Here is a 22,332-nt window from a genome sequence, read left to right on the forward strand (position 1 = left end):
ATTAATTACTTAGGTATGTTGCTCATTACTTTCAAGACATTATTTTCCCTTTAAATTTATGGACCTTGTAAGAATAATTTACTGGAAATTACATCAATAGTACTGTAAAGGCTTTGAACTAAGCAGGACAAATCGTGAGAGTTGGCAACCAAGTCATCTTTCTGTCTTTTATGGAAGAACATATCAGGAATGATAGAAGCTGCCAATAAAAAATTTTGATTCAATGAAGCAGATGATGGTGACATTGATAGGCTTTTGATTTCAATAACCAGGAAGGACCCAGAATTCCGCCAGATGCAGGAAAAAATAGCAACGTCCCCTCTAGACCTTGAGATGAAACTTGGCTATAAAATAAGGTATAAAGAAATAATACAGAATGGCAGCTCAGACAGCCTATTGTTCAACACTAGAGCACAGCATGGTTCTCCCTGTATTAAAATGGGGTCTGTTAATTATTGACTTAGCCATTCCATAATGCATGCACATATCAAGACATCATGCATACCATAAATATATACAATTTTTATTTGTAATTAAAAAATGAATAATTTCTTTCTTTCTTTACTGATAGTGCTCTAACATGGTGAATGTTCTTCAAACCCACTGGACTTTGTGTAAGAAGCATGGTTAGCACCAACCCCACAGAGTGATATGGTACAAGAAGGGAAAAGATGATCTGTATGCCGAGGGAAAGTGGCTTAATGGCAGGAAGGGGTGGCTATGTAGGCAGACCAAGCCAATCTTCTGGAAAAAGGCTAAAACTACAAACGAGATTGTGCTAAAGCTTAAGTGTTGGGCCCAACTGCAGATCTAGGAGAATGCTGGCTACTAAGAGATACAAGCATTTTTAACTGGGAAGGGATAAAAGGAGAAAAGGCCAAGTGATCCAGTTCTTAGCTTCATTTTTGGTTTTATTATGAAGACAATAAAAATTTGAGGTTATGTTAAAAAATAAATAGGCCAGGTGTGGTGGCTATAGTCCTAGCTACTTGGGAGGATTGCTTGAGCCCAGGAGTTTGAGATTACAGTGAGCTATGACTACACCACTGTACTCCAGTCCAGGTGACAGAACAAGACCTTCTCTCTCTCTCTCTCTCTCTCTCTCTCTCCGTAAATAGATGTAGATAAACAAATGTAATATGGACTTCCACAAGTTACCTAATGTATCTATATACCCATTCAACAGCTAACTAATGTCCCCCCACTCCCTATTACAAACATAGAAATAACCAACATTCAGGAAATGAACAGTAAATTATTTACAAATACCTAAAAAGGAGTAAGTATCACATTCATAACAATGTTTATATGTGCTAGGCTTCTTGCCAAATATGACTGGAATGAATAACTTAAAACGTTCCAATAGTTTCCCTCTCCATATTAAAATAAAACCAAAATTCCTCCTCACAGCCTGCTAGCACTACATGACATGGTGTCTGCCACTCTCTTGGACCTCAATGCTGACCTCCATGCTGTGACCACAAAAGCCTTCTCTGCCCTTCAAACATGCCCAGCTTATTCTTACTTTAGGGGCCCTTCACTGGCCATCCCTTTGTAATACAAACACTCACGGCTTTACGTGGCTAATTTCTCTGTTTTTCTTTTTTCTTTCTCTCTCTTTTTTTTTTTTTTGTTCAGATGGAGTCTCACTCTGTCACCCAGGCTGGGTACAGCCGCATGATCTCAGCTCACTGCAACCTCTGTCTCCCGAGTTCAAGTGATTCTCCCGCCTCAGCCTCCCAAGTAGCTGGGATTATAGGTGCACACCATCACACCTAATTTTTGTATTTTCAGTAGAGACGCGGTTTCACCATGTTGGCCAGGTTGGTCTTGAACTCCTGACCTAAAGTGATCCACTCGCCTTGGCTTCCCAAAGTGCTGGGATTACAGGCATGAGCCACCATACCCGGCCTTTTTTTTTTTTTCTTGAGGCATAATCTCACTCTATTACCCACACTGGAGTGCAGTGGCGCAATCTCGGCTGACTGCAACCTCCGCTTCCCAGGCTCAAGCGATCCTTCTGCCTTAGCTTCCTGGGACCACAGCGTGTGCCACCACACCCGGGTAATTTTTGTATTTTTTGTAGAGACAGAGTTTTGCCATATTGCCCAGGCTGGTCCTGAACTCCTAGGCTCAAGCAGTTATCCCATTTCGGCCTCCCAAAATGATGGGATTACAGGTATGAGCCACCAGGCCCAGCCGACAAGGTTTATCTCTCCAGGTCTCAGTTCAAGTGAGATCTTCCCATTGGCTTTCCTGGGCACCCAATCTAAACCAATGGCCATCATTCTGAAAATCACCCTGCTTTACTGTTTTCAGTACTTGTATCTCAATCGGAAATGACCATGCACTTTATTTGTTTACCTACTATACACCATCCTCTCCCCAACATCATCAACTCCCCTACAACATAAGATCTACGGGCATGTGCTTTGCCCGTTGGTCACCACTGAATCCCCAATACCCAGATGTGTGCATGACACTTGACACTTGGCCCTTGGGAAGGATTTTAAACAGTTAATATTTGCTGAGTAAATGCATAACCATCTGTGTCCCACATCAGGCTATGGTCTTTGGAAGGCCTGGGGGATTTCAGAATCCTAGGAGTGACCCTCAAGCTAGCAGGACTATTTCAGAGAAACCTGTAGGTCAAAATGTTGAGACTCAAATAGTCTACCTTGGCTAGAGAGTATCTGTAGAAAACCATATTTGGAAGATTTAAAAATGGCTGATGGTTCCTTGGATACATTCTGAATTTGACTTAAGTAACCAAAAAGCTGAGTTGCTAGAAGAGAATTTGGGATTACCTGGGGGTGTGTGGTAAGCAAGGAGGATCCAGAGACATAAGACACTTTCTCGTAATGAGACTGGATGATCCAGTTGGAGCTCCCAAGGGCATAGCCAGAGCTCAGAGGAGTCACCTGGACCGCACCAAAAAGCTCCTAAAAGAGAACCACAGTAAGAATGTGCAATGAGCTTACAGTGACAGTCACACGAGGTAATTCTGCAGGGAAAAACAACAGAAATATCCTCAGTTTAAAAACAAAAATTATTTTAAAGTAAACCAGAGACTGGGCGCAATGGCTCACGCCTGTAATCCCAGCACTTTGGGAGGCTGAGGCCAGGAGTTCAAGACCAGCCTGGGCAACATGGTGAAACCCTGTCACTACAAAAAAATACAAAAATTAGCTGGGCATGGTGGCACATGCCTGTAGTCCTCAAGCAGCTACTTGGGGAGGATCACTGGAGCCCGGGAAGTTGAGGCTGCAGTGAGCCATGTTTGTATCACTGCGCTCCAGCCTGGGTAACAAAGCGGGACCTTGTCTCAGTCAATCAATCAATAAAGTAAACTTGAAAGTTTTAAGGAAAACAGAAAGATGATGGAGATCAACTGGCAGACAAAGAAAGCAATCCTATAATCTTTACTTGTCACCTGAGAGCTTCAGCTCTCTTCCATGTCCCCAGGCACTCAAGGTTCACACATTAAAAGGGAGAGATGAAATATTACCAAACAGACCAAAGACTCACACACTTTGGCTTTCCTTTTTCATTTTCAGTTAGGTGTTAGGCCCTTGTTGTTCGGTACTGAGTAGCTCTGGGCACAGGATGACAGTAAGAAATGGGAAGGCTTATCATTTAGGTCAGAGCTCAAAAGTCACACTTGGCAAACTCTTCTCTTTTCCCGTTTCACCCATCCAAAATCTATAAAATCTAATGTGAACAGGATGAGACGCCTTTGTCCCGACTCCCTGCACACTGGCCAATCGAATGCTGGCTGGTGATGGAGATGTGAGGGTGGGGAAAGAGCACCAATAAAATCCTGCGCGGAACGGAGGAAAGAACAGAGGCTCTGGATCCTCAGCAATGGAATGGCTTTAAAAACGTAACTATAGGATTCTTCCAAACAACAAACAACAATATGAATGGAAAGCATTCATGAATAACTGAAATGTAATATGAATACTCACAATTTTCTGAGAATATCCCACCAGCTGGATTTTACTAAGGGCAGAGTTCACCTCTTGCATTGTATAGCATCTTCTCCAGGTTGAGACTTCCACTGCATCCTTGAGAGGAGAAGGTAACAGCCTGCAAATGGATCACAATGTCAACTACCAGGTGAACATTTCTTCATGTTCTACAGCATTCCTTTCTAGTAATTTGTCCATTTGATCCAAATGGTTTAATTTACTGGCATATAATTGTTCATAGGATTCCTTTATGATCATTTCTCTGTTTTTATTTTTACTTTTTTTGAGACAGAGTCTCACTGTGTCACCAGGCTAGAGTGCTATGGCGCCATCTCGGCTCACTGCAACCTCCACCTCCTGGGTTCAAGCGAATCTCCTGCCTCAGCCTCCTAAGTAGCTGGGATTACAGGCGCCCACCACCATGCCCGGCTAATTTTTGTATTTTTAGTAGAGATGGGGTTTCACCATGTTGGCCATGATGGTCTCAATCTCCTGACCTTGTGATAGGCCCAACTCGGCCTCCCAAAGTGCTGGGATTACAGGCATGAGCCACCGTGCTCAGCCATTTCTTTAAAAAAAAAAAAAAATAGAGGCATGGTCTTGCTATGTCGCCCAAAATGTGTCAACAGAAAAACGTTTTATCATTTGCTCCAAAAGAATCAGGAGGAGACCTGAAGAGTAACTTCCCTGACATTCACTGTACAATACAGGTCCAAGTACTGGGGTGAAATGAATGCATGCCATTAGCCTCTCCTCTCTCTCCTGAAACAACACTGAACAGGGCTTCTCTCTCTCACACACACACACACACACACACACACACACACACACACACACTCTCTCACACACACCCTTAAGACAAAGAGAATGAGAGAAGAGACAATAGCAAGGCATTTTAGAAAGTAGACAGACAAATGATAACTGACTTCATAGGCCCAGGAAAGTTCAATGCAAATGTTTAATTTCTACTGCAGAACCCACAAAAAGTATGGCAACTGAAAACAACAGGTGTATCAGGAAGTTGAATCAACCTAAAAACAAGAGGAACTGTTGAAAAAAGAGACGAGATACTTAGAACCTTCCAGATCTCCTCATTCCTTTCATACAGCTCAGCAGATGTCCCTTCTCCTCTCAGGCATGCTACCAGAGGTTGTTCTCTGGAGGGAGTAAAAATGAAAGTCTGGACTAGGGGAAACCACCAACTGAGGCAGCCTTCCTAAACAAAAATTTACATATTCAGAGGAACAATGTTCCTCTCCTCATTTGGCTGCCAAAGCACTATGAGTAAGCTTATACCCCTCAGGGTAGGGGGCTGAAAGAATCTTCTCTGAAGAATCCGATCAGCCTCAAAGAAAAAAAATTAATGAAAAGATTCTAACGCAGAGGATTCCACAAAGAAACAGCTCAATCGGATTACTTTATGGTAAAGTGTGGAACTGAACAAGCCCTACCCATGGCACATAGACTTTCTAATTAGTTTTTTAAATTGTCCAACTCTTAAACATGAGCCAATAGCCAAGGAGTACCATAAATTTGAGAAAAGTCTCTAAAATAATAAAGGCCTCAAGTAGGGGCAGAGGAGCAGGCAGGGAAATTAGAAGAAATAAATTAGGCAGGTAGAAGAAAACTTTAAGAACAGCTTGTCCTTACTATCGTTAGAAAAATAAGATAGTATAGCTAAGAAATGAGAAGAGATTGCTACAAAATAAAAGATTAAGAGAATAAAAAGAGCTGTTACAAATTAGAAATACAATGTCATACAGAGAGTGAAAGCATGCCAACAACACACCAGAATTTCAAATAAGCTAAAAATATTTAAAAGTTATACAAACATGAAAGAGGTACATACATGAAAAACCAGCAAAGCTTATAAATGAGGTGACAGAACTCAATAAAGAATTAGAAATAAAAGAAAACATCATTTTGGAAATGAAGACTAAACTACATGTTGAGCATCCCAAATCTGAAAACCTGAAGTCAGAAATGGTCTAAAATCTGCAGCTTTTTGAGGCAAACATGACGCTTAAAGGAAATGCTCACTGGATTACTTTGGATTTCGGATTTGGGATGCTCAATCAACAATATTCCAAAATCGGAAAAAATCTGAAGTCTGAAACACTTTGGTCCCAAGTATTTCACATAAGGGACACTCAACCTGTAATAGAAACACAAGAGTAGATTAATAAAAAATACCAAAAAGAAATGAAGAGATTTAAACAATTCAAAAGAACCTAACAAATGTTGAAGACAGATAAGCAAGATGCCACATAAGGGAATCTTATGTGGCATCACAGAAAACCAAGTGAGAATAATAATTAACACTCATAATATTCAATTACTAAATACTATAATTGCTAAAATGAAGAGATATGAAACTACACACTAAAAGAACACAGTGTACACTTGAGAATACTGACCCAGAACAATGAACACCAGACATATTCTGGAAAATATTTAGACTACAAGCAAACCTTTGGGATATAGGAAAAGAGCAAGTGACTTACAAGGAAAGCAAATTAGATTTTATCAGTGTTTTTAATAGCAATGTTTAATATTAGAAAAAAATACGAGAACATATTTAAGATACTCAAAGAAAGAAAATGCATGCCAAGGACTATATATCTACCAAAACTGACTTTCTTTTTTTTTTCCTTTAAAATTTTATTATTATTATACTTTAAGTTTTAGGGTACATGTGCACAATGTGCAGGTTAGTTACATATGTATACATGTGCCATGCTGGTGTGCTGCACCCATTAACTCGTCATTTAGCATTAGGTATGTCCCCTAAAGCTATTCCTCCCCCCTCCCCCCACCCACAACAGTCCCCAGAGTGTGATGTTCCCCTTCCTGTGTCCATATGTTCTCATTGTTCAATTCCCACCTATGAGTGAGAATATGCGGTGTTTGGTTTTTTTGTTCTTGCGATAGTTTACTGTGAATGATGATTTCCAATTTCGTCCATGTCCCTACAAAGGACATGAACTCATCACTTTTTATGGCTGCATAGTATTCCATGGTGTATATGTGCCACATTTGCTTAATCCAGTCTATCATTGTTGGACATTTGGGTTGGTTCCAAGTCTTTGCTATTGTGAATAGTGCCTCAATAAACATACGTGTGCATGTGTCTTTAGAGCAGCATGATTTATAGTCCTTTGGGTATATACCCAGTAATGGGATGGCTGGGTCAAATGGTATTTCTAGTTCTAGATCCCTGAGGAATTGCCACACTGACTTCCACAATGGTTGAACTAGTTTACAGTCCCACCAACAGTGTAAAAGTGTTCCTATTTCTCCACATCCTCTCCAGCACCTATTGTTTCCTGACTTTTTAATGATTGCCATTCTAACTGGTGTAAGGTGGTATCTCATTGTGGTTTTCATTTGCATTTCTCTGATGGCCAGTGATGGTGAGCATTTTTTCATGTGTTTTTTGGCTGCATAAATGTCTTCTTTTGAGAAGTGTCTGTTTGTGTCCTTTGCCCACTTTTTGATGGGGTTGTTTGGTTTTTTCTTGTAAACTTGTTTGAGTTCATTGTAGATTCTGGATATTAGCCCTTTGTCAGATGAGTAGGTTGCGAAAATTTTCTCCCATTTTGTAGGTTGCCTGTTCACTCTGATGGTAGTTTCTTTTGCTGTGCAGAAGCTCTTTAGTTTAATTAGATCCCATTTGTCAATTTTGGCTTTTGTTGCCATTGCTTTTGGTGTTTTAGACATGAAGTCCTTGCCCATGCCTATGTCCTGAATGGTAATGCCTAGGTTTTCTTCTAGGGTTTTTATGGTTTTAGGTCTAACGTTTAAGTCTTTAATCCATCTTGAATTAATTTTTGTATAAGGTGTAAGGAAGGGATCCAGTTTCAGCTTTCTACATGTGGCTAGCCAGTTTTCCCAGCACCATTTATTAAATAGGGAATCCTTTACCCATTGCTTGTTTTTCTCAGGTTTGTCAAAGATCAGATAGTTGTAGATATGTGGCGTTATTTCTGAGGGCTCTGTTCTGTTCCATTGATCTATATCTCTGTTTTGGTACCAGTAACATGCTGTTTTGGTTACTATAGCCTTGCAGGATAGTTTGAAGTCAGGTAGCGTGATGCCTCCAGCTTTGTTCTTTTGGCTTAGGATTGACTTGGCGATGCGGGCTCTTTTTTGGTTCCATATGAACTTTAAAATAGTTTTTTCCAATTCTGTGAAGAAAGTCATTGGTAGCTTGATGGGGATGGCATTGAATCTATAAATTACCTTGGGCAGTATGGCCATTTTCACGATACTGATTCTTCCTACCCTGAGCATGGAATGTTCTTCCATTTGTTTGTATCCTCTTTTATTTCATTGAGCAGTGGTTTGTAGTTCTCCTTGAAGAGGTCCTTCACGTCCCTTGTAAGTTGGATTCGTAGGTATTTTATTCTCTTTGAAGCAATTGTGAATGGGAGTTCACTCATAATTTGGCTCTCTGTTTGTCTGTTATTGATGTATAAAAATGCATGTGATTTTTGTACATTGATTTTGTATCCTGAGACTTTGCTGAAGTTGCTTATCAGCTTAAGGAGATTTTGGGCTGAGACAATGGGGTTTTCTAGATATACAATCATGTCGTCTGCAAACAGGGACAATTTGACTTCCTCTTTTCCTAATTGAATACCCTTTATTTCCTTCTCCTGCCTAATTGCCCTGGCCAGAACTTCCAACACTATGTTGAATAGGAGTGGTGAGAGAGGGCATCCCTGTCTTGTGCCAGTTTTCAAAGGGAATGCTTCCAGTTTTTGCCCATTCAGTATGATATTGGCTGTGGGTTTGTCATAGATAGCTCTTATTATTTTGAGATACATCCCATCAATGCCTAATAATATTATTGAGAGTTTTTAGCATGAAGGGTTGTTGAATTTTGTCAAAGGCCTTTTCTGCATCTATTGAGATAATCATGTGGTTTTTGTCTTTGGTTCTGTTTATATGCTGGATTACATTTCTTGATTTGCGTATATTGAACCAGCCTTGCATCCCAGGGATGAAGCCCACTTGATCATGGTGGATAAGCTTTTTGATGTGCTGCTGGATTCGGTTTCCCAGTATTTTATTGAGGATTTTTGCATCAATGTTCATCAAGGATATTGGTCTAAAATTCTCTTTTTTGGTTGTGTCTCTGCCCAGCTTTGGTATCAGGATGATGCTGGCCTCGTAAAATGAGTTAGGGAGGATTCCCTCTTTTTCTATTGATTGGAATAGTTTCAGAAGGAATGGTACCAGTTCCACCTTGTACCTCTGGTAGAATTCGGCTGTGAATCCATCTGGTCCTGGACTCTTTTTGGTTGGTAAGCTATTGATTATTGCCACAATTTCAGAGCCTGTTATTGGTCTATTCAGAGATTCAACTTCTTCCTGGTTTAGTCTTGGGAGGGTGTATGTGTCGAGGAATTTATCCATTTCTTCTAGATTTTCTAGTTTATTTGCGTAGAGGTTTTTGTAGTATTCTCTGATGGTAGTTTGTATTTCTGTGGGATTGGTGGTGATATCCCCTTTATCATTTTTTATTGCGTCTATTTGGTTCTTCTCTCTTTTCTTCTTTATTAGTCTTGCTAGCGGTCTATCAATTTTGTTGATCCTTTCAAAAAACCAGCTCTTGGATTCGTTAATTTTTTGAAGGGTTTTTTTGTGTCTCTATTTCCTTCAGTTCTGCTCTGATTTTAGTTATTTCTTGCCTTCTGCTAGCTTTTGAATGTGTTTGCTCTTGCTTTTCTAGTTCTTTTAATTGTGATGTTAGGGTGTCAATTTTCGATCTTTCCTGCTTTCTCTTGTGGGCATTTAGTGCTATAAATTTCCCTCTACACACTGCTTTGAATGTGTCCCAGAGATTCTGGTATGTTGTGTCTTTGTTCTTGTTGGTTTCAAAGAACATCTTTATTTCTGCCTTCATTTCGTTATGTACCCAGTAGTCATTCAGGAGCAGGTTGTTCAGTTTCCATGTAGTTGAGCGGTTTTGAGTGAGTTTCTTAATCCTGAGTTCTAGTTTGATTGCACTGTGGTCTGAGAGACAGTTTGTTATAATTTCTGATCTTTTACATTTGCTGAGGAGAGCTTTACTTCCAAGTATGTGGTCAATTTTCGAATAGGTGTGGTGTGGTGCTGAAAAAAATGTATATTCTGTTGATTTGGGGTGGAGAATTCTGTAGATGTCTATTAGGTCTGCTTGGTGCAGAGCTGAGTTCAATTCCTGGATATCCTTATTAACTTTCTGTCTCGTTGATCTGTCTAATGTTGACAGTGGGGTGTTAAAGTCTCCCATTATTATTGTGTGGGAGTCTAAGTCTCTTTGTAGGTCACTCAGGACTTGCTTTATGAATCTGGGTGCTCCTGTTTGGGTGCATATATATTTAGGATAGTTAGCTTTTCTTGTTGAATTGATCCCTTTACCATTATGTAATGGCCTTCTTTGTCTCTTTTGATCTTTGTTGGTTTAAAGTCTGTTTTATCAGAGACTAGGATTGCAACCCCTGCCTTTTTTTGTTTTCCATTTGCTTGGTAGATCTTCCTCCATCCTTTTATTTTGAGCCTATGTGTGTCTCTGCACATGAGATGGGTTTCCTGAATACAGCACACTGATGGGTCTTGACTCTTTATCCAATTTGCCAGTCTGTGTCTTTTAATTGGAGCATTTAGTCCATTTACATTTAAAGTTAATATTGTTATATGTGAAGTTGATCCTGTCATTATGATATTAGCTGGTTATTTTGCTCGTTAGTTGATGCAGTTTCTTCCTAGCCTTGATGGTCTTTACAATTTGGCATGATTTTGCAGTGGCTGGTACCAGTTGTTCCTTTCCATGTTTAGTGCTTCCTTCAGGAGCTCTTTTAGGGCAGGCCTGGTGGTGACAAAATCTCTCAGCATTTGCTTGTCTGTACACTTATGAAGCTTAGTTTGGCTGGATATTAAATTCTGGGTTGAAAATTCTTTTCTTTAAGAATGATGAATATTGGCCCCCACTCTCTTCTGGCTTGTAGAGTTTCTGCTGAGAGATCAGCTGTTAGTCTGATGGGCTTCCCTTTGTGGATAACCCAACCTTTCTCTCTGGCTGCCCTTAACATTTTTTCCTTCACTTCAACTTTGGTGAATCTGACAATTATGTGTCTTGGAGTTGCTCTTCTCGAGGAGTAGCTTTGCAAAAGTGACTTTCAAGGCCAAAGATCACAGATAAACAATTATGAACATGCAGGAACTCAGGGAATATTGTTCTTGTGATCCCATCCTGAGAAATCTACTGAAGACTGAGTTTCAGACAATCAGAATGATGACAGAAACATCAGTATGCATGGGCCAGTAGTGAGCATTAAATATACAGTTACTAGTAGCTGACAGACTACATGAAGGTTAAAAGGAAGGGAGGATAGTATGTAATGAATATATATTCTGACAACACAGATATGGTAAAAGTATAAAAAAAAGTGGGGGGAAATATATATGCTCTGTTCTCCAAAGAGTACTAGAAACAATGACCAATTTAGTAGCAATGAGCATTGCTAACAACCAAAATGGGATCTTAAAATTCCACTTCCCATTGGAGAAACCAGGGTTTCTTGGAGAAATGGGTAATTTAGGGCAGAGAATGTACATGAGGAATCTTAGACATCCTGCTATCACAGATGGCAAGGAAACAATCAAAGACTATGAGGGTCACAATAAACGACCCAGAGGACAATTAGTCCGTTTTCACACTGCTGATAAAGACATACTGAGACTGGGAAGAAAAATAGGTTTAATTGGACTTACAGTTCCACATGGCTGGGGAGGCCTCAGAATCATGGTGGGAGGTGAAAGATACTTCTTACATGGCGGTGGCAAGAGAAAATGAGGAAGAAGCAAAAGCGGAAGCCCCGATAAACCCATCAGATCTTGTGAGACTTATTCACTATCACGAGACTAGCACAGGAAAAACTGGTCCCCATGATTCCATTATCTCCCCCGGGTCCCTCCCACAACATGTGGGAATTCTGGGAGATACAATTCAAGTTGAGATTTGGGTGGGGACGCAGACAAACCATATAAACACCTGACAAGGCTTTCAGTGTTCAGAGATGGGACAATTCCAGCTGAAACAACCACCACCACCACCCAATGGGTTGAAACCATGCAATATTTCAGAGGGGGCTGTGATTGGACTGGAGCTTTCGAGTTGCTGGGAATGTTCTCTTCCTTGACCAGGGGTGTGGCTTTAGGAGTGGTTGCTTTATAATAATTTATTAAGCAATATATTAGTTTTGTGTGTTTTGATATCTGTGGGTTTTTTTTTTTTTTTTTTTTTTTTTGCTGCTGTTGTTTTTAGACAAGGTCTTGCTCTGTCACCTAGGCTGGAGTGCAGTGGCATAATCACAGCTCACTGCAGCCTCAACCTCCTGAGCTCAAGCGATCCTCCTGCCTCAGCTTCCAAAGTAGCTGGGACTACAGGTGCGTGCCACCATGCCCGGCTCAGTTTATTTTTTGTAGAGATGGGATTTTGCCACGTTGCCCATGCCGGTCTCAAACTCCTGGACTCAAGCGATCTGCCCGCCGCGGCCTCCCAAAGTGCTGGGATTATGGGCATGACTAATATCTGTGCTTTATATTACAATAAAAAGGTTAATTTAAAAATCGGAAGAATTGATGTCAAAAAAATACTACAGCAGGAATGAAACACTGATAGAAAGCTTGGGAAATAAAGGGAATTTTGCGGAAGAACAAACAAAAAGAAAAACAGAGAAGGAAAAGAGAAGAGAAAAATATTTAAATGACAATCTAAGAGGTTCAGCATCTAATAGCAAGAGTTGCAGAAAGAACACAGAAAATGGGGGTAGAAAACTCTTTTTTTTTAAACCTGAATCAAAATTCTTCATTTTCTAAATTGGGAATTGGCAAACCTTTTCCGTAAGTGGCTGCAGATATTTTAAGCTTTGCAGATCACATATAGTCTCCACCACAACTATTCAACTTAGCTGTGTAATAGCATACACAATATGTAAACAAGTGTGGCTGTGTTCTGATAAAACTTTATAAAAACAGTGGTGGGCCAGATCTGGCCCCAAAACAGTGCTGGCCTTAGTTGCCACTCCTGTTCTAAATTGAAAGGGCCCACTAAGTACTCAGCACATGAATGAAACTGCTTCAGTAAGAACCATCATCATGAACTCAAGGAATAAAGACAAGATTCTAAAAGCTATCATATGGGAATCAAGAGGTACAAACTAAAGATCTAGGTTCAAAATAGCATTGGACATTTCAACAGCACTCCTGGAAGCTAGAAGGAAATATAATGTTTTCAATATTGTAAGAGAAAATTGTATCTAATGTAGATTTCTATCAAATAGTTTGAGGGTTATTTCTACCAAATAGATGTGCAGATCTACTGCCCATCCCACACACTTCCCACACACTCTTTGTGTGGGAAAATTTACTTCCCACACACTCTTTGGCAGGGAGTTACTGGAGGATGTGGCCTGAAAAATGAAGGAGTAAACAAGAAAAAGGAAGATCCAGAAAACAGAATAAAGAAGCAAAGAAGTCTTCGGGATAATGGTGAGGAAAATCCTCAGCTGAAAGCCACGGCATTGGGCCCAAGACAGCTGACATCAGAGAGAGAAGGCTGGGGAAAGGACTTTTCAAGGAGATAAAAGTTGTCAGAATACCTATGGAGACTGAACATGATGGGTGGCAGGATATGCCACCCTAAAATATGCCACTTCAGCATAAAGGTTATTTTGAGGTAAAGGCACCTGAAAAACAGCAGGTGCAGGAAGAGCTCTCTGACCTCCTCTTTTTCTTCCTGAAAGGAGATGAAATCCCCATATGGAAGATGTCCTCCATATAGCAGGAGGAAAGTAACATTTTTATCTGTAGGGAAAGGGAATGGAGTTTGAGAAAAACCTGTACCAGCAAACCTTGTTAAACCCTGATCTTCCCAGTCACTTCTCCACCCAATTGACTGCCCTAGCCCAAGTCCCCTTCCCTTGTCACATTTTCCCAATGTCCTGCTCTTTGTCCAACTCGGTGTTTGCGTTCAACTCTAACTGTTCCTTTGGGTCTTCATTCTCCTGTGCGGACTCTTACATATATGTAACTTAATAAAATGTGTGTGCCTTTCTTCTGTTAACCTGTTTTATGTCAGTTTAATTCTTAGGCACAACTGGACACCCTAAGAGGGTAGAGGAGAAATTTAATTACTTACAAACATATTGAGGAGAGACAAGTAGGGAAAGAGTATAGAGACAATAGGTACATAAAACAACTAGACAAATAAGAAAACAAGGTAATTAACTCAAGGGAAAACAAAAAGTTGCACAAGATAGAAAAAATAATCCTAATAATCTTATATGGCCAGTGAATTGCATTTATACAGCCATAATAATGGAAACACTGAATTAAGATTTAACCAGAGTAGCACATATATGTCAAATCGTTCCTATGCTTTTTGCCCTTGTTTCTTTAGCAACAAAATATCAATGATCCATTTTCATTACCTTCTACATAAACAGATACATGAAGATTTTCTTATTCACTTTCTTAGGTACACATAGTGAACTGCTTTAGGTTTTGCAATATTTATTCTATACATATTTACTGAGCACTGACTGTGGTCTCAGGACTTAAGTCACATAAGGGGAATGACACGCACAATATAGGGCTTCTGTTCACACTGTGCTTAAGTCTAAGAAAAATTTAATAGTACAGGGCAACAGGATGCCAAAAGTCTCGAGTCATCCTTGCCTACAGGCTGGCCTTCCCTCCCAGAAGGGCCTCAACAATACTCTACAAATGCAAATCTCAAGATCTTATGCACACCTCCTTTCCTCCTTCCCCCAACTTTAATGATTCACCAATACATTGAGGATAAAATCCAAGGCTCTCAGCATGACTTCCTAAGGCCCTTCTTTATCTGGGTGCTGCTTCTGCCTGTACTGTCTATACTGGGCTTTTCTAGTGCAAGGCCCTGCCTGCCTGCACCCCACCTACCTAAGTCCCTCTGTCTTCTACATTTTGAGTGGACAACACTTACTTGCTCTTGCTTAAAACCTAGACACACTTGTCACTTTCTCTCAGATCTTGTGACCCCAGTCTAGGCCAGGTGCTCACTCACGTGCTCTTTGGGAAGGCTGGCTGGCCCTGAGTCTGGCAGGAGTACAGGGAAGTGGCACAGAAGCCCACTTTGGACTGAGGCTGCCGCAGGGGCTGCTGCTCCTGCATCTGTTACCTCCACATCCCCATAACTCACGACTGCCTGCTTTGAGGAAGGAGAGATTTCTCTCAGAGGCACTAGGAAATAATGGAAAAAAGAGAATTTACAACCAGACAAGTCTAGGTTTACATCTGGGAGTTAGCTCTTCACCTCCAAGCCTCAGTTTCCTCATTTATAAAATGGAGAGAATACTACCTTCCTTTGAGAGTTTCTCTGCAATGGGGAAATGATATATAATATAATGCATGTGAAATGTCTGGTGCAGAAGAGATGCTGAGTCAAGGTTTGTCTCCAGCCCTGCTCCAACACAGCCCCAGAAGCACATGCATTTCCCTACAATACTGCAGTAGACTCCAACCCAGGGTGATTGACTCTGACGAGCAGCAACGATTCTGAACTTGAGAGGACTCAAGGAAAAACCCAAGGTTCTACCTAGCTTTGACTCCTCCTTTAAGTTCTCAGGATCAGGCAGCCCTGGGGCTTGAACCTCCTGGGGCTGCCTTGCACAGAAAATGAAGACCTCTCACTCTGGGCCCGGTAGGAGCCAAGGAGTTTCTTGACTTAATAATGCCAGAGCTGGAAGGCTGTCATGGGAGTGGCTAGAGAGCAGGGACCGTGATGAATAATGATGAATAACACTTGCAACCCCAAGCACATCTCTCCATTCAGCTGAATTTCTTTCACATTGTCCCCAGCTTTGCCAGGGCCCTGCAACAGTCATTTCTTTTAAAGGCTGACTAGAAAGTCACACACAAGGCCAGAACTATACCTGCTTTCTTTCTGCGATTTTCCTTACCCATTATTTGACAACCAGTACTGCCATTACCCAGAACACCACACCACGTGGGCTTTCCTTCCTGCTAGCTCTGTCTTCTCTTGATGGCCCTTCCCAGCACAGCCTCCCCTTTCCATCTAGGACAACGTCCTGTGAAAATTCAGCAAGATTAAGAACTGGAACAGCCTTGCTCAAAAAGAGGCTTTGGTCACTTTAATATTTTCACTGTGTGCTGGAGATGAAACAGTCTTATATTCACCCTATTGAGTACTAGCAGCGTTCTGACCAAGCCCTTAGAAGGGAAAGTGGAAAGCATGAAGATGCAAAGCATCTACAACTTTTGTCCTCAATAACCCAGAACTTATTTCTAGAGAAATTACTGGTGTTTCAAGTAGGGACACAATTTACCTAAGCAAAACAAAAGGCTCCTGAAGATCCAGGTATATTTCAGCCTGAATCTTTCCCATCTTTCCTTTTAAAGTAAATGGCATGGAAATCATAAACTTACGTTCTACAATCAGAATGATGACAGAAACATCAGTATGCATGGGCCAGTAGTGAGCATTAAACATACAGCTACTAGTAGCTGACAGAAGAAAGCATTTGTTTATACAGAAATTTTCACTACAGATGATTTTTGCTAATCAGATACATAGAACACTGTATTTAGAAGAACAGTCTTGTTAACTATGCCTTTTGTTTTGTATTTTATTAATACCCACTGAAAAGAGTAATGTGTATCTTTTTTCCTATTGTATCATATGATTCACACAGCAACACTTTTTTCATTTTTGTCTCCTCAGCACTGAGCATAGTGCCCAATATAAATGACACTCAAAAGAAAAAAAGTTCAGTTGCTATCCCAGGAAAAAAAAGAACCAGCAATGCAATTATCAACGTGTCCCGTCTGAACTGCACCATGTTTGGGTAGAGGTGAGCCCTCTAACTGTGAGAGGTGGTGAAAAAAATCAAGGAGGAGCTCAGGGGTAACCCGGAGGAGGAAAGCCAAGCCGTCCCACTGCCTCTGGTCCAGTCTGACCTGCCCGGTTCAGGGTTTTGTGGCAGGCGCTTCTGCCATGGCTCCAAGTGACCCCTACCCACAGGATTCACCCCCTTGTGGAATCCTCTCCTCCTGAGTGTGAGGTGGATCAAGTGGCTTGCTGCTAACATGACAAAGATGATGATGGGCTGTCACTTCAGTGATTAGGTTACAAAAGACTAGGACTTCTATCTTGCTCGCTTTCTTGCCTGCTTGGAATGGTCTCTTTTTCCTCATTCAAACCCTACTCAATCTGCCTAGCCCAGCCTAAGTCTTGCCATTTGGCATCTATTTTTTTGCTTGACAAGCTCCTTGAGTAGAGCGACTAAATCTTAAACTTTTTTGGGCATTTTTCTACAAACTTATAATACCAGGCATTTGGTAGTTACTCAACAAGTAAGTGAAGTTCTCTGAATTTCATATTTCTGCCCACAAAGTCCTTTTGCTGACATCCTCTTTTATTCTTTCTAGATATTTAGTTACTTTGTTGTGCTTCCTCTATCTCCTAACACATCTTGTCTAACTTAGCTTTCCCAGAAACTCTCCTTATGCTTACTTGAGGTCCTAATTACAGAGAGGCATTTATAGAGCCATTTAAAGCCATTAGGATTATTGGCTGATTTTGGATAAGAAGGATAAGGAAACCCAGAGGGAACTAGTTCTGTTTTTTTCTGGCTTTCTAATTTATCAAAGTCAAGTTCTCAGAGTCTAAATGTTTCATAAGTACTTTCTAAAGGATTTCATTGTTTTGCTTTGTTCTTACCACACTTGAGTGCCTGAAGAACTTCTTTCCCAGGGCTCTGACATGATGCCAAAGCTCTGCGGCCTCTTCCTTCATCCTGCCAGCAAAAGCAGCACACTTTTGTGTTTTTATTAAATATTAAAACTTTTAAGTCCAGAAGGACCACTTGGAAGGTGGTAAGTAAAAAACTGGCTGGGCATTAAGTGTATGTTGAACGAATAAATGAATGAATAAATGAATGAACAAAATTAATGTAAGGACAGAATACAAAGAAGATAGGAATCAGGAAAGTTCCCTGCCTGACTCTCATCACAGCAAAGGGCTTAACATGCCTGTGGGGGCTAGGGTGGACTGGGCATGTTGGCAGAATAAGGACACATATGGAGTTTCTGGAGCCTCAAAATGAAGTATGTTTCAATATTAACCAGAAACTAGGTTACAACCCCTGATGTTTATTTTAGATCAAATTATTGCTTAAAAAATGGCAATTGCTTAGGCTACCAAAGCATGACAGGAACGACTCTTGAGAGCAACTCAACTATCTTTGCTCTAATCCTATGCTCATGGAAAAATTTCTTATCCATAATTTGAGGTCTTAAGTGGACTTCCTGGCCAGCATAGAGTGTCCTGGATAGAGAAGCCACTCTAGTTCTGGAGCCACTCAGAGGTCTTACTTTAAAGTGATTAATTGGGATTTTTGTTTGTCACTCAACATCCTGGGAGTCTGGTCAGCATGAATCAGTCCCTCAGAGGCTAATCAACTCCGAGTGAAATGAAACGGTGAAGTGACCAGAATCGCAAAGCCCAACCAGCTGTGATTACTCCGTCAAAGCACTGCCGCTCTCTGAGGGCCTGCCTTAAGGAGCCTCTCTCTGGACATCTTTTAGAACTCTAACACAAGTGGACTTAGAGATAATTTAATTCTTATTTTACAGAAAAGGAGATTGAGTCTGAGAGTCTGAGTGACAGTGACAACTAACTACAGGTAACAGTGGAATTTGAAAACAGTTTTCCTTCTGTCCACTTAGCTACCTTGCTTTCGTCAGAAAGGCAGTGTCTGAAAGTAAATTAGGCTGCAGAAGACAGATGTATTCTAGTTAACAAAAGCAGATTATGTAAGCCACGTATCTTATTAAAAGAGACAAGGACACTGGCATTTATTGAGCACCTACTGTGTGACTGGCATTGTTTTAAGAACTTAATCATACCACTCATTTAGTCCTTACAACAATCCTATTAAGTTGTTAATATCACTTCTATTTTATGAAGGAGGAAACAGAGCCTAGAAGAAATAAGTTGCCACAACTACCAAGAAACAGATCTGAAATTCAAATACCAGTCTACTTGACCTCCGAGCACACACTTCTATCTTCTCTTTCTATCATAGAGTTAGTTGATAAATTCCTGTACGCATACCCAAGGAGCGTCAGAGCGGAGGAACTTCAACTTGAACATGCATGGTTTTAAGTCTTTTTTTTTTTGAGATGGAGTTTTGCTCTTGTTGCCCAGACTGGAGTGCAATGGCACGATCTCGGCTCACCGCAACTTCCACCTCCCAGGTTCAAGCGATTCTCCTGCCTTAGCTCCCACGTAGCTGGGATTATAGGTATGACTAATTTTGTATTTTTAGTAGAGACGGGGTTTCACCATATTGGTCACGCTGGTCTTGAACTCCTGACCTCAGGTGATCCACCAGCCTTGGCCCCCCAAAGTGCTGAGATTATAGGCATGAGCCACCACGCCCAGCCAGTTTTCTTTTAAGTCTTCCGTAAGGTATGAAGCCACATTTTAAGTTGTAAGTATTAAAAAGTGCCATAAAAATTCAGCCAAGACTATATCAATACTTCATTGCTTAATGCTTGCATGAGGATGACAATATCTTGTAATGATTTATCCTTATTGTAATTATAGATTTCTAATCTTATAAAAAATATTAGTTTTATACAAAAAAAGTACTAGAGGTGGGGTTACTTTCTTAAGTGGAATATCTTGCTTTACATTTCCCCATTAAAAACCTAAACTTAAGTGAGTGTGGGAAAGTCAGAGACCCAGAATTATATTGTGAGGGATTCTCCTTTTCCTTCCCTTCAAAATCCATCTCTTTTTCAAGAGTAAACTGCAATGTCAAAGTTAGGAAGAAGGATGACTAACTTCTTTGATATAAATCTCAAGGAGCACTGTCAACTGAGGCAGGAAGTTACACAGCTGCCAAAAAGTAGGAGTAATAGTTTTTTTTGGTATGTGTACTAATAATAAATCAAATGCTAATTCAAGCTAACTTCAAATGATTTATGAGAATTTGTCAGATTCTTCTGAGTTTGAAAATTTCTAATTTACTGTTTTCTTTAGTTGATAGTTTTATTAGTAATGTAAGCTACTAAGATGTATTAATTCTAGGCACTTGACAAGATCTGCTTTGAGGCTGCCTATATATAGTATAATTCAAAAATTAGGGGCTCAAGCCTCAAATCGAATACCTCTCAAAGTACCTCTCTAAGAGCTACTTTGCTCAGATCATACGGGATTTGATTCTAATGTAGGAGCCAACATTTCTAAAAAGATTTTTTAAAAGTCACATTTACAACATCTAGACTTTGAGCTTCTAAGGAAGGCCTGGCAGCTGTGGGCTCACATTCCCATATGACCACGATCGCTGGAGCTACGAGTCAGCTGCCCCAATACAGGGGTGTGGTCACCGGTCCACATTTTCCACCAGCCCATCTCACTCCTGTGTGTACCTTCCCCAGCCCTGTAGGCATTGTAGACCTGTGATCCCTACTTTGGAAGACCTGGACAGGCAAAGCACAAGAATGAAGAAAAAAAAAAAAGAGTGAAAACATACAGAGAAGACAGATAGAGCCTATATAATGGGAAAAATTTCCGTGAACTAGATAGCAAAAAGCAGCGTTTGTCAATGTAGCATGCTGCAGTAGTTTGGGACATTAGATATCAACTAGCTTGTGACAGAAATCTAAAGGTGATGTAAATCCCTTGGCACAAACATTACCCAAATGCAGCACTTTTAGAACTCTGGTCCAAGATTAAATTCTAGGTGAATATTTTAAAAGAACTCTTTCATTTGATGCCAATTAAAGAATAAATAGCTCTTCAGGCCAGGCATGGTGGCTCATGCCTATAATCCCAGCACTTTGGGAGGCTGAGGTGGGCGGATCGCTTGAGGTCAGGAGTTTGAGACCAACCTGGCCAACAAGGTGAAACCCAAAAAATACAAAAATTAGCGGGCATGGTGGTGTGCATCTCTGGTCCCAGCTACTCAGCAGGTTGATACGGGAGAATCGCTTGAACCCTGGGAGGTGAAGGCTGCAGTGAGCCGACATCGCATCACTGTACTGCAGCCTGGGTGACAGAGTGAGACCCCGTCTCAAAAAATTAAAAAAAAAAAACAGCTCTTCAAATTCTTCTACCACTTCTAGTATTTATGCTGAGTTTATCTAGGAGAAAAAGAGGACACAGCTATGGAGTGTCTCTTTCACACCTCAGTATGTTTTCCAATAATTAGACTCTTCCCTTTCTCTACCAATAACTATGGCTCATCTCATGCTCAAAAATCAAAACATAATCACTGGCCAGGGTGAGAATCAAAGATGGCCTTCTCCAATAGCACAAGTTACTACTCTCCTTGCTCCTCTACCAAGTTAGTCTCAACAGTTTCTGATTTTTGCCCACCAGGTGGGCAAATATATTTCAACTAGCAGCTTCTTTTAAAAGGGAGATTTCCGCCGGGCGCGGTGGCTGACGCCTGTAATCCCAGCACTTTGGGAGGCCGAGGCGGGCGGATCACGAGGTCAGGAGATCGAGACCATCCTGGCTAACACGGTGAAACCCCGTCTCTACTAAAAAAATACAAAAAATTAGCCAGGCGTGGTAGCGGGCGCCTGTAATCCCAGCTACTCGGGAGGCTGAGGCAGGAGAATGGCGTGAACCCGGGAGGCGGAGCTTGCAGTGAGCCGAGATCGCGCCATTGCACTCCAGCCTGGGCGACAGAGCGAGACTCCGTCTCAAAAAAAAAAAAATAAAAATAAAAGGGAGATTTCCATTCTATTATAAAGATACATGCAAGTGTATGTTCATTGCAGCCCTATTCACAATAGCAAAGATATGGACTCAACCAAAATGCCCATCAATGACAGACTGGATTAAAAAAATGTGGTACCTATACACCATGGAATACTATGCAGCCATAAAAAGGAATGAGATCATGTCTGTTGTAGGGACATAGATGGAGCTGAAGCCATTATCCTCAGCAAACTAACATAGGAACAGAAAACCAAACACCACGTGTTCCCACTTTTAAGTGGGAGCTGAACAATGAGAACACATGAACACAGGCAGGGGAACAACATACACTGGGGCCTCTCAGGGAGTGTGCGGGGGAAGGGAGAGCATTGAGATAAATAGCTAATGCATATGGAGCTTAACACCTAGGTGATGGGTTGATAGGTGCAGCAAACCACCATGGCACATGTTTAGCTATGTAACAAACCTGCATGTCCCACACACCTGTCCCAGAACTTAAAATAAAATTTTTTTAAAAAAAGGGAGCTTTCCTCTGCATCTTAGGAAATACCTTTCAGGCCCCTCCCTAGC

The 22,332-nt window shown here is 40.9% G+C and overlaps 1 protein-coding gene across 7 annotated transcripts in view; it reads right to left on the reverse strand.

Annotated features, from left to right (window-relative positions):
* The window catches only part of INTS9 (integrator complex subunit 9), a 123,803-nt gene that overhangs the window by 44,216 nt on the left and 57,255 nt on the right, over positions 1 to 22,332 (reverse strand). For all 7 annotated transcript variants that reach the window (XM_024345105.3, XM_024345103.3, XM_024345108.3 and 4 more), the window contains 2 exons: positions 3,969 to 4,089; positions 2,808 to 2,942 (listed from right to left, as the gene is read on the reverse strand). In XM_024345105.3, the coding sequence (XP_024200873.1) occupies positions 2,808 to 2,942; positions 3,969 to 4,089 (256 nt within the window). The remainder of the gene's footprint in view (positions 1 to 2,807; positions 2,943 to 3,968; positions 4,090 to 22,332) is intronic.

Source organism: Pan troglodytes, chromosome 7 (assembly GCF_028858775.2).
Source record: "Pan troglodytes isolate AG18354 chromosome 7, NHGRI_mPanTro3-v2.0_pri, whole genome shotgun sequence".
Lineage (NCBI taxonomy): Eukaryota > Metazoa > Chordata > Mammalia > Primates > Hominidae > Pan > Pan troglodytes.